This window comes from Calliopsis andreniformis, chromosome 6 (genome assembly GCF_051401765.1).
Source record: "Calliopsis andreniformis isolate RMS-2024a chromosome 6, iyCalAndr_principal, whole genome shotgun sequence".
NCBI classification, from domain to species: domain Eukaryota; kingdom Metazoa; phylum Arthropoda; class Insecta; order Hymenoptera; family Andrenidae; genus Calliopsis; species Calliopsis andreniformis.
This window is the reverse complement of record NC_135067.1, coordinates 5977561-5991493: the sequence shown is the minus strand read 5'-3', so window position 1 is coordinate 5991493 and position 13933 is coordinate 5977561. Positions and strand designations below refer to the sequence as shown.

At 31.4% G+C, this 13933-nt stretch overlaps 1 protein-coding gene across 1 annotated transcript in view; it reads right to left on the bottom strand.

Annotated features, from left to right (window-relative positions):
* LOC143180251 (uncharacterized) overlaps positions 1-13933 on the bottom strand; it is a 33569-nt gene that overhangs the window by 18942 nt on the left and 694 nt on the right. The window contains exons 2-9 of the mRNA XM_076379847.1: positions 5904-6247; positions 4673-4978; positions 3056-3244; positions 2364-2874; positions 1957-2184; positions 1477-1782; positions 1233-1367; positions 402-1159 (exon numbers count right to left, since the gene is read on the bottom strand). Of these exons, the coding sequence (XP_076235962.1) occupies positions 402-1159; positions 1233-1367; positions 1477-1782; positions 1957-2184; positions 2364-2874; positions 3056-3244; positions 4673-4978; positions 5904-6208 (2738 nt within the window). The 5' untranslated portion in view covers positions 6209-6247. The remainder of the gene's footprint in view (positions 1-401; positions 1160-1232; positions 1368-1476; positions 1783-1956; positions 2185-2363; positions 2875-3055; positions 3245-4672; positions 4979-5903; positions 6248-13933) is intronic.

The window sequence follows — 13933 nt, the reverse complement described above, 5'->3', positions numbered from 1 at the left end:
TAGAATCTTTAACTTTTACAACATCATGACATGTTTTTATTTTTTACATAGTATATCTTCCTAACTCATAATGAGAACAAAATTTCATCAAGTATAGTCATTAAAAAATATTTTGGTAATGAAACATGAACTAAAACAGTTAAGAGTAAAATTTGAGGCTAATGCACATTGTTAACATGTCGTGCCCACTTAAAAGTTTAAGTAGGTTGGCAACTGTACTAGATAAAGTTTCGGACTAATTTCACCACTTTTTAAACGTTTATAAGTAACATACAAAAATTCTACCGCAATTTCATTATTTCTAATTTCCGTATTATTTTGAGATTTAAAATCAACCCTTAAATTTTCTCCCGCTTTTTAACATCCTATATATGTAGTTATAAGAAAATAAAGTAAAATACCTTGGTATCCAAATTGGGCTGACATTTGGTTCAGGTGGCTCTTCTGTAGAAGACTTTACAGGTAACGTCTTCGTCCTTTGTAAAGCCATTCTAATATCTTTAATGGCAGCTTCAACTTCACCGCCTATTTCTAAATTGACGGTTTGTCTCGCCTGAGGCGCTGGTGGTGGAGGCGTACCAAGAGGATCCAAACCATCAAGCTGTAACTCATTTGTATCATACGAGTTCTCTTTTTTAGGAACAAACAAATCAGGCGACGAAGCTTTTAGAGAGTGCAAAATATCCTTGCTAACGGTTAGTCCAGAAAGATCTTTTCCAACTGAATCGCTCTCTGTTGTAGTAGGATAACCAGTATCATTAACGCGACTTCTTTGAATAATCTCTTTCTCAATTTCGTTAATTTGTCGCTTCATAAGCATCACAGTCGGATTATTATTATCAGTATCGCTTGCATGGCCACTAGATAAACCATCTTCGAGAACCGGCATACTAGTATATATTCTTAAGGAATCTGAGTTATTTCCTAAGTCCCCAACTGACCCAAGGCGTCCACTAGCTCGTATCAATTCATTATCCATCGTCATTAAAGAAACTTCACTATCGAGATCGCCGCAGTTACTATCACAATCAGTTGTTTCGGGACTTAACGTAAAATTACGAGAATGCCCGACTTGTAACCCGACCTCTGTTTCTCCAAGGTCTTCGCTGCTACCAGTACCCACTGAGAGATCTAGGAAATTATTTTCGTGTTCAACAGTCTGAAAAAAAATGTATTAAAGCTTTGGTAACGTAATAGATCAACGAATTTTTAATTTACAGAAACAAACTTACAGACTGCTGATAATCGCTCCTTTGCTTCTTTGGAGATTCATGTACCAGAACTTCTTCTGTTGTTGGCGGACCACTAGCTAATCGCTGACCAACATAGGCGCTTCCCCCTTGTCTTCGCAATTCATAATCAAGATCCTTCAGTATAAAAATATGAGATGAAATTAATGAATTTATAATTTTACGACTCTTTATATATTTTATATCTGTTTCTGTTTTGTAATAAAGTGAAATAAAATATTAGTACCTGAAACGGGAAAGATTCAGCGCTATCCTCGTTTTCTTTTGTTGGTGGCGGACATTTAAAGAATTCCTCAAGCACTTTACGTGTTTCTGAGAATTCATATAAATAATCAAACGTACTTCCACCGGATGACACTAAATTACTTATATTATCAGTGGGCAACGTCGATGGTTTCAAAGAGTCTTCTTCTTCTTCATCTTCAACCTTTGGAGATGGAGGAGATGCATTTATAGCCTGATCATCAGAATAATTCATATTTTTTTCTACCACAGCCTTTTCTACGATGATTTCTGCAGAAGTATCCTCTTTCTAAAAATAAAAAATATATTTGATTATCAATTGATAATCATCTCTTTAGAGAATAATCTATTTTATTAATAAGTTAATTAATCTTTCGTTACTTTACTTACTATAAATAAAAAGTGATTTTAAATTTTATTATTAAATTACTTGGAAAACAAAAAACTATAAATTCAAGTATACCTCATTATGACTTGGTGTTGTCGGTAATACTCTTTGCGGAAAGCCAGGTCTTGGAGTCATGTATACAGATGGTGATGATAGAAGACATGGAAGTTGAGTGTCTCGTCCATAACGTCTCGGACTTTCAGAATACTGCGCTATAGGTAATTCACCAATTACTCTTGCTACTTTGTGATTACGTTCTGAAGATGGTGAATCTACTTCGCAATCACTAGCTGGTGTGACCACCTGAGAACCAGTTCATTGCATTATACTCAAAACAATACTAAAAATATCGTAGAACATAATTTTCATTATTTTAAATATGTATTTATATTATATTTGTTTCAAATATAAATATAAAAATTGATATACAATTATTTGTTAAATTATATAACATAAAAGTTGTAAAATGAAGCACAAAATACCTTAAAAAATTCTGAAGTATTACGATGATATGCCGTTGTCGGACTTGGAGTACTTCCAATGCTAGAACTTGGAGGTTCTGGAGGAATGCGACCTCTTTGCGATTCTTCGGATTCGAGATTTGAATTAGTTGATGTAACTTGATTGGTAGTATTAGAAGTTAAATCTAGGCGCAAATTTTGCCAGTTGTCATCAATGTCGTCAAAGACGACGACTTCACCATCACTGACAATAGCCATGCTTCTGGCTGGTGTTGTGTGATTTGATTGATAATCTACACAGCTCTTCGACAATCCATAATCGAGATCCGTAATAGTTTTTGATACACCATATTCTACATTATTGCTATTCAAAATTGAGTCGTAATTAATAATACGATTGCTGTGATTGCTCTTAGGAGAATCATAGTCAAGAATAGATTTTGCTGGATTATGTCGTACAGAATGTATTTCTGAGGCAAATACAGTTTCTGTTACTTCTCTATTAGAACGCTGTTTTCTTGTATCGCCACATCTAAAAATCATTCACACATTAATATTTTTATAAAATGTAAATAATATCTAAGATCATTTAACCAATAACGTTAACATTTTCTAAATTTTTAATTTCATTAACTATTTAATTTTGATTTCATATGTATAGTTCTCATCTATGACAAGACTATATTATTAATAAATAAAAACTGTCAAATTACCGGCTTCTTAATTCCCATATAGTTTGAGTATTTGGAGACTTGTTATTTCTTTTAATTGATAGTTTGTTGTCTACTTGAGTATCTTCACTATTTAAGGAATTTGATGCAGCAAGAAAACGTGATTTTCTAGCTGCTACTTTGCCTCTACTCTGAGAAAAAACTTCTCGACCTCCAGCAATTTCTATAATTCTGTAAAACATCATAATTTTGTTTAAAATTAATCACACAAGTACATATATATTCCTAACAACTGTTTGCAATGAAATATTATTTAACTAATAAAAACTGCAATGTTTGCTTTTATGTGATAAACATCGTAATAATTTTTAGAATTATAACATGGTACTGATAATTTATATTATAGTATTATTAAATTTCATTATTGTAATATTCTCTGAACAATATTCTTTTACTTTCAAAGTGATGAAATAATTAAGCAATAAACTAGATTTGTTACAATATTTAATTCCTAACTTTTTGGCACTTTTGGTGCTCAAAAAGATATGATAAAACATATTACATATTACAATATTAGTATACACAAATATTCACAAATTTTTACAAACAGTAGTAAAATTATGTCAAGTACTGAACAATCTGTCACTCATAAGCTGCTTCAAATTAAAACTATTAAAAACAATTGAAAGAACTAGAACTAGTCTTACGTATATTTTTCTATAAACTTGAAAGAAACACTTCATTTTTGTAAATACGATTCCAAAACATTCATTGAATCAATTATTTTAATTAAAATCATTACTGAATTGTCGTTAACAAACCTTCACAAAATAGCATAAACAGTGAGTTTCACTTTACTATAAACACATCATTTATTACTTTTCGTTACTACTTACACTTTATTAACAAATTTACTTATTTAAATTTTTGTTTTTACTATAATATATAATTTGTGCGCTATATTGTTTTCAATAATCACCATAAATAAAATTCAAGAATAACTGATACATCTAACCTAACATCAATTGCCATGTAATATTTATCGACTACACTTCGATTGTGTCATTGCAAGTTCATCGATTGTTTCTCAATGCGGATAGAAAAAAGGCGATAGATGTCTGACTTTTCGTCTAATTAAAGGCTTCTTGTGTAATACATTATAACACAAAAATACTTAAAAATAATAATGAGTTTGTACATATGTTTTTCAGTCAGATGCAAAGACAAAAATGTTCATAAGTTACATTTACATCTGTTATTGCATCAAATATAAATAACGAATATAATTGTATGATAAATAACCTGTGTAGTTTAGTTAATTCATTAATAAAAATAGTATACATGCAAAATAAAGCAATAACACTAAGAAAAGAGTTGACACCTCAACTGTATAATTTTATTATTAATTATAGTTCATTTTAAACTATGCTTTAGCTCATTAAGTTTAAGCAATATTCTATATTTTAATATTAAAGTGTACATTTCTATAATATTAAATATTAGTGCCAAAAATGTGTAGATGTAAAATTATTAACTGTAATTGTTTTTTGTATATATAGTTATACATTACAATCTATATATTCTGTAATTACTTTTTATGTCTCAAACAGTGTTAATAGACATTAGCATTTTTTGAGAAAGAAGAACAGAATAACTTACCTAGAATCTCTTAACTTGTAACTGCGATCACCCTTGGCGGACGTTAAAATGTATACAGGGCTCTCTTCAGGCCCGCTATCATCTTGCTGTGAGTGACCCTGGTGGTCACTACCTGGAAGGCTACCATATTGTGGAGCATCTTCGCTGCGCCCAGAGGCAGAGGAGGAGCTCGATGAAAGTGGTTTTGTATTTAATGTACCAAGTGAATTGAATGTTCCAAGTGGACCACTGACACCGCCATTGCCACTACTGACACCAACCGATAGTTGACTGTCACCTGTGAAACCGGACACCATGCTCGTCGTCCTATAAACAATTTTAATAATAAAGGTTATTGCATTTGCTCCTTGTAGTAACAATCAAAGAAACATAATTTAGTTGATGCCACTTAATTACTCATTACTCAAACATTTGTATACATAAAAAAGCATATATAAGAAACAAAGAGACGTAGTTGAAATTATTACTTTTTTAATGAAACATTTAATTTACTATTTAAATTTTAATGGCTGTCTCATATCTCCACAAAATTAAATTCTAAAGTATTTCATATTGATGTAATAAAAAAAAGATATACTACTTTGGATACATATTACATTACATAAATAATCTTTGTTATAAACAAAGACAGTAAGGGAAGTTTTTTAATTCATTAACATTTTATTACTTGACAATGAATTTTTATGCAAATTCATATTTTCATAAATGTAATTAAACTAATAAAAACTAAATAAAAGTTTGCTTCACCTTCCAAGTATTAAAACGTGTACTTTATTTTCATTATAAAATAACTCAAATTGATTAAATTACGATTAAGTAAAAATATTATTTCTTTCCTCACTGAACCTAATTGAATTTACAAAATAATAGTCAGTACTGTACAATGAAATAAAATCATTTACAATATTTACTTCAACGACAGACCAAATTTACGACTTCAACATAATATGATTCTGATAAATTTTGTCTAAGAACAATGAAGAAAAAGTCCATAATAATAACAATCTTTAAATCTAAATTTCAATTTAAATTATCAAAAAAATGTGTATGTAAATCTACTATACAACTGATAAATTATTCGTCGAAATTAAATTTGTATCTAAGAACAAGGAAGAAAAAGTCCATAATAAAAACAATCTTTAAATCATCAATTTAAATTACCAAATAAAGTGTACATGTAAGTATGGTATTTAAGCAAGGCTAACGATCAACGAAATCGAAGCGAGCTTACCTATCGGAGATATCACGCTCGAGGTCGATCATGTCTTCCGGTATCGCGCGTGAGTGGTTCGAATGCGTGTTCTTGGCGGCGATTGCGAGGGTGGTTGTGAGAGTGTTTGCGAACGTAGTCGCGTGTGTGCTCGTGAGGCTAGTTGCGAGGCTGGTGGTAACAGAGGCGGCCTCCTTCTGGCAGAGGCTCTCATGCGGCTGACTGATCTGCGTGGAGGCCCCCGGACTCGGGGGTGGGCCACCCCTAGGCCGACATTTCGGGAAAAGTCGGTTCAAGTCTGCGTTTTCCAAGATCAGGCTTGTCATCGCCACTCCACATTCATTTCTTTTAACAGCCTGTCCATTCTGGAACATTATAACAGAGACAGGTGAAATATATGTAAATCCTCGGGGGTTGTGTCGAGATTTTCGTGGGCGATGCGTTTGGCTTTATAGCTTTTGAGTCCTCTTATTATTCGTGAATTAGCTTCTTTGTTTATTCTCTGGTAAATAAATTTTTATTATACTTCATGCATCTGTAATTACGTGGTCGAAATTAAGCAAACTGACGACGAACGTTCAATCGACTCGAAAACATCGTGTCAAACTACCCCACAAATACGTGGAAGAGAAACTTCCCCTTTCTAGCTATAATTTTACGCTGGCGCGTGCGATCTAGCGACATCATAGTGATTTATTTATATTTTCGTTTTATATATCGTGCTTCGACGTTATCTCGAATACCTCGCATTAATTATTTAGCAAATTAGTAGCATTATAGTTATCTATAATCAAATAGATTCTTTTTGTCAGGTAAATGTGTTCTTTTCAATGGCTTCTATGAAATGGTTTATACTTATGGCTCGAGAATTTCTTTCTTAACAGTTTAAATTGTTTGTCTTTTACATGTCATCAGAAATATTATATATTAAAGAAATATTAAAAGAATGAGAAGCATTAAAGTTTATGTGTGTTGAACGATCTGATATACGATTCTAAAAATATACATGTTATTCGCAAAGTGGTTAACGAGTGGTTACATTTAACGACTAACGAGTAGCTGTATCCAGTGGCTAACTTCCTTAATTGCTCTCAACTTCATAAAATACTATAATAATTATTATTTATGGATTTTACCAATTTGTTGTATGTTTTACAGCAATTATAAATTGTAAGTCAAAACCTACAAATGTATTATTAATATTACAAATACGATTAATTTCTTCGTATGGAGGTTTTCAAAATTATTAATAAGTTTAAAGAGAGATTAAAATTAGTTAACAAAACCAAGAACTAAAATTAACAAAACCATTCTATCTGAAAATTCTATTCTCATATGAAAAATATTATTATTTCAGTGCTTATTATTAGCAAAATGATTCACAAAATGGAAGAGCAAATAATAAACCATCAACGACAATAAACTCTTCTTACGACAAAGCAGATACTTGTAAAATTGGATAGTCTTGAACTAAACATAAACCAGTGACGGAGATATTGATTGAGTTATTGATAGTTAAAGACACGCACCGGATGCGATATTTTCAGTGTTCAACACCACGTATGTTCTTACTTGGTCTTCGATAACTCAGTAAGTCATTCCATTCTTTTCCACACAACTTTTTTCCCACCTTACCGAAGAAAACTAATCAACTTTTTTTACACGAAACTGTTGTCTCAAAGGAGTATCCCATTTTCTCGACTTCAGCAGTATGTAAAACATTTGTATGCTAATTGGTTGTACCCTCCACTGTCTCAAGCGAGTACAAGTCCAACTGCACGCCGTGCCCGCACATGCCACGGGTACTAGGTCTGGATGGGGGGAATTAGGAAAAATATTATTTTCGATTTGTAAATGGTTTTGCTTCAAAAGTCATATTTACTGTGCAGTTTTAGAGTTTATTTTGACCCAAAGATTATAAGTATGTTGTTATCCTTTAAAAAATCCTCTCAAAAAGTAAAAACCTTAATCCCACCCTAACGAGTACACTTCTTAAAAAGCAATTAAAAACCTAGTATTTTTAATGTTTTTAGAACAACCGGTGTTAGAACAGTGATTTCATGTAGTAAACGTAACACAAAATTACCTAATTTCCCATCATTTCCTACTGAAACTTATTTCCGCAGTATTGTTTGCGATATGACAGTCACAATCATCCTAGGTGTCCCTTTGTCGCGCGAGAAATTCCCGTTAAAAGAGATGTGTATACGAAGAATGCACAGAGAGCTCGACAAAAACGTAGAGTAAGGGGGAAGACTGATGGAGAGAAATGGATGAAGTAATGGGACATGGAAAGAGGTAAAAAGAAAGAACGTATGGCGCGTAAAGGGGGAGGGAGGTAACGAGTAACTGAAAAGAATGTATGTGAGAGAGACGTAGTAGGGAAATACGAGTTCTGGTCAAAACAAACGAACAGAACGGGAGAAAGGTAAAAAGAAGGGGGGGTGTTGCGGATTTGAGGAAAACACGAAGACATTAACAGAAGGAACACAAAGAAACGAAGATGAAAGGGGGAGGGAATAAAAGGAGAAAAGGCGAGAAAGTATGTATAGGACGAAAGAGAGAAAGAGTGGGAGGGGGTAGGAAGGCGAGGGTTTGGCCTGTGCTTCGTTGAGCGTGGAATCAATAGGAGGTCACTGGCACCAGCAGATACAATCGGCACATTTTAACCCTTTGCACTCCACAAATTTTTTAATAAGATAGACCAGCAACTTCACAACATTTGCAGTCTGTTCCCGTGAAAAGCCAAATGGTCATTGTTCGCAGAGACAAAGCGCTACAACATTTCTACGTAGCATTGAATATTATTTTTCCTTTCTTTTTTTTTTTGTTGAATTTCTTCATCGTCTCAGGGTATTTATGACACGTAATAATTGAGTTCTGTCTTTTATGGTCCTCCAGAGTGTGACATTTTTGAAAGCATTCCCTGCTGTGCATTCTTGACTGCTCGGGATAAGTGTGGCAATAAAAATTGATTTGGCATGTTTCATCCGTACTGTTTCTATCAGAGTACATTACGTCTAAAATTTCGAGGTTTACTTGTGCTGAGGATCTGTAGCTTCTCGTTCGATATGGCCATGGAAGTAAATTTGAATTCGGGCTTTGCTTAAATTTAAATTTAGATTTAGATTCAGGAAGGAAGAGAAATTCTTGTATGAAAATGTCGAATATGTATTCTGACCTAGCATAAATGCTTGTGGATTATTTTGATGTACAAACTTTTAACTAGGGAGTATTGTATATTCAATACTCACAACTGGCAAATTATGAGACATTACACCAATCTGTAAAAAATTACAGGATGCTAACAGAAACTAGTTTATATACTTTTGTAAGAATTATCTACATAAATAAAGTTCAATTAGATATAGTTCATTAATATTTATATTCATTTCATATTCAATTTAAATATAAATAAATTTAAATTATATTCAATTACAGTATAAATATGCTTCAGTAATATTCAATTATAGTATAAATATAGAGTAATTATCAATAATAATTCTGTAGTTAAATAAAATAATGATAAAAACATAAATCATATTTTCTGAAAAGTTAAGTTTTATACCTTAATTAAAATTTATGAGATTTTCAGTAAAAAGAAATTCAATTAAAGGAACTTTTTCTTTAAAAAATAAGGATTAATAAAGTTTATGCAAATGTATAATACAGAATTCGAGATCAAAACTTTGGATGTAAATATCTCGAAAATAAAAATATTAAAATATGTAACTTATGCTATTTTGCCTTACAACTACAAAATAAATCAATTATATCACTTATATGAAATTTTAAACTATAATATTTTTAGTAATATTCTCTACAAAGATAATGGAGTTGCGGTACATATGCCAGGTCACTTAAATACAATTAAAACAGCCGATGGAGTGCATAGGGTTGAGTCCAACACGGTTTTGCATGGTTTAGTACGGTATTGACCCTTTCTTTTATGATTAATTCTAGAGACACATGTGTTTTAACCATTCCCCATCTCCTCACTCTCCCTCTCACTATCGTTTGCTCTTGTTTGTCATGTACGTTCGCAACGTCATTAACGAGATATGTTGGTCGAAGTAAATGATGCATACGAGGGTTTTAGATCCTAGAACTCTGCATTAGCTTCATTTACGTCTCAACATTTACGCCTCCCCCTATCCCTGTACTTCACAAAGCAATGGAAGGTTTTATGTTGATGGAATATTTTTATTGATCTCTACTTTATTGATTCGAAATTTGATAGCAATTTTTTTCACGTAAAAATTACTTAAATTAATGAATTAATAATAAATAGAAATAAAGCAATACGATTTTTTGGTAAAATCAAATGAATCTTTTTTTAATTAAAATTTTTGAAATTTGTTTAAGTCGTGTATTTTTCATTACTTCACTAGTAAAGAGTAATACAAATATACAGAAAGTCGAATTTATCTCAGCAATGCACTGTATTATAAATTTCACGAACACTTTATCAGTTTATTAAATAAAATTATTCAAAGATTGATTGAGAAATCAACAGACCGCTGATGTTATTAAAAAGAAGGTAATATAAACAACTAGCTACATATTATTCTATGTGGTAAATAGTATGTAATTAATTAATTATATTGAAAGGTATAAGGCGTATAAAGAGATGCAATTAATTTCATATACTTAAAATAAAATTATTTTTGAATGTAAACAGTCATTACATATAATAATAAAATTGATATAATCTAAAGAAATATCTTTATATTAATAACAATTTAAATCTTCGAATATTGTACTAATTGTATAGAAATAGTAACACGTTTTATCAGATGGTAGTATTATTTTTTAAAGATTCCACCAAATTGGGGATTCATTTTATCACATTTTCTCCCGTTGGCATGTAAACACGAAATTCATAATTCAGAAATGAATTAAATAAAAGAACCACGAAAAATTAGTTTAATGAAAGGATAATTTTGAAACACGTCCCGTATTTTACTCGATCTTTTTGCAATGGCAATTACACTCGCTTACAGGGTGAAAAAGGTTTTACACTTCATACGCTTAACAGCACAGACAACATATAGGACAGATCTGTCAACCGATAGAAATTTTTGTCACATTTCGCTGACTCGTGAGCATCCCCAAGTTACCGATTCACAATAAAATGAAACTGTAACGGTATTACATCTATGGCTGTAAGGCAAATCGACCTACATATGTCACATTTTCAGAAGATTCGAATTAAGGTCTTAATTGAGATTTAGAAAAGATATTTTTTAAAAAAAGAAAGGGCATTAAAAGAATTTTTTACTTAAAAATTAAGGATCAAGAAAAGTTCATAAGACAGTATTGAAGTCGAAAACTTGAAACACGAATATCTCGAAAACAAAAATATGTCATTTGTCTTCACTGTCTTAAACCACAAATATAACGATAAAATTTATAACAAACCCAATGGTAGGAAAAAGAACTTTAGAATATTCCTAGAGAAGACACCTTTTGGGAGATAATTTGGGAGACAATTCTATTTTATTTTGTAAATGTATTGATTCAAAATATATTCAAACAAATGAAAAATATCAATAGGGAATTTCCTAGAGAATATCCATTCTTTCGTAATTACGTATAAATTTAAGAAAAATTAAATTTACACAATCTCCTTTAAAACATTAACCATGTTCCACGTGTTAATTATTTTTTTCAGCTACAACCGTTTTTTCCTCGATATTTCATATTTACTGACGTCACAAATTGAAATGTCAAGTTAAACGGTTCGTGGACTTTTGAAGGGGTTGGTATCTATTTAGTTCGTGTGACAGAAATTCCCATAAGGCGATAGGTGTATTCTATGCCTCGTTTGTGCCAGTAGTACAGTATTGTCCACCTATGATACACAACATGTCAAATTCCCCCACTCGTGGCTACTCTACTATAAGCTTACGCTTTAGGTTGCCATGGATATACCTTTCTCTCGCTCGGCCGCTGTTCAGCTTTCGATGGGCAAAGAATAAAGAGGATACCCCTATACACTAAACTGCCTACAGAAATTGTAAACCCATAATATCAACCGCTATAAACTGAGGATTTAATACTTAATTACCGTTAAATAAACCTGTATTTACTCGGGTTATACACTCAAATCGGATTATTAGATTTTGGGAGAAAGTGAAGAAGAGAATTTTTGTAGTAGTTTGATATGAAGTGTTATCAGTAATACAAATACATGTACTGAATTGAAATTTGTTTAGATGCAGTAAATGAACAAAATTAATTGTATTTATTAAACATTAATTTTGTTTGTGTTAACTGTTTGCACTTTTTGTTATACAATATTTCCATCATACTTTTCAGAGAGGAAATAGAAAAAAATATGTCCATCAAAGATGTAAATGTGGTTCATGTCTTTCTCTTCAATAACGAATATAAAGTAAATTAGCGTAGTTGTATAAAAATGAACTAATTGTTGATGACATAAATACATGTAAATTGTACGTCAATTTTGAGCAATCAAAGCAATGGAAATTTTACGGCTATTAAAGCAATTAAAATCTTGAATTGAAAGTTATAATATCGCTTTTCATATAACATATATTGCACTTCTATAGAATTAAAAAAATATATGACCTTTCTTTGAAAAATTTTTATTATTAATATTACTGTATATAAAGAGATTGCAACATTTTTAATCTGATGGTTATATTCAACGAAACAATTCGAAAATAATAGGTGTCTATAATTATATTATAGTAAATTGTAAGTGTATAAATTAACTTCTCTAGCTATATGAATCACAAAATTAATTTGTATTATATTAATATTAATACATTAATTTCATATATAAAAATGGAAACAGTTGAAAGAAGAACATTCACAAATGTTCTGATATATTTTGCGTTTTCAATTTATTATATCTTTAATATTAACATCAAAGTTAAAAAAGACATTATAAATTTATATTAAATTTCTACAAAATAATCTCTAACTTTAATAAAACGCGCTCTATTTAAATCGAATGAAACCTGTATACGTGCATTCGTGGAACAATTTAAAATTCGCTACTTTTAATACCAACTTTTTCAGCACGCAGCAATTCATCCCTACAGAAATATTACGAAGTTGAAATTATTTTTCAACTTTTTCGTAGTACGTACATATATCACTTTGAACGTGAATCACTGTCATTACTTTATTTCAGCTACTACGTGACTGACGTAGTTGTTTGATAAATAGAATAAAAGGCGTACTTGTATAACTACCGTAATCATTAAATATAGTTGTATTTGTTTACGCATAATATAAAGTTTAATATTATAGTTGACGTTTTTAAACATAATTCTTCGACTTTCCACAACTGTCTGATCAAAGTAACCTCATTCTACTTACAGTGATTTAAAGTCAGCTGACTTCAGCTATAACTCAAGTCCCAATCACAATTACAAAAAAAGGGGGTTATGACATTTGAAGATGTAAATGATGACTCGCTTATACAGAATATCGCAAGAGAAACATTGTATTGGAAATAAAATATGCATATAGAAATCGATTATTTTAACGAACCAAAACCAGAATGATAATAAGTATGCTAAAAAAGATAATTCAAATTCTTTTAATCTCGATATTATACATTCAGAATTTTCCTTCGGGGAAATTTTCTAACTAGAGGAAACGAATCAATGACAATTTTTTAACTAAAGTAAGCATCTCATCTGACGTTATCGAAACGCGATACGGTATTTACGATTAAACTCCCTTCCTGACACAGACTCTTCGAAACGTCAGTCACCGCTGTCTTTTGTGACTCAATTTTAGCCAAGCTTTTCCCCAAATAAAACCCACTGGTAATCACGTTAACTGTCCAAAGATAACGAATCGACGGATTTTCCTCGGTACGTGCTCCCATTTTTCCTAATGAACGCTAAATTTCGGGACCCAACGACACCCAAGATAAATCTCAGAGAACAAAATCTCTCGAATTCGCAGAGGCTACACCACGGCCAGGAAAATTTCATTTCACGCGATTATTCACACAAGAATCCCAATCAAAACGAAATGCAATATGAATCGTGCCTCTGTTTAGAAAC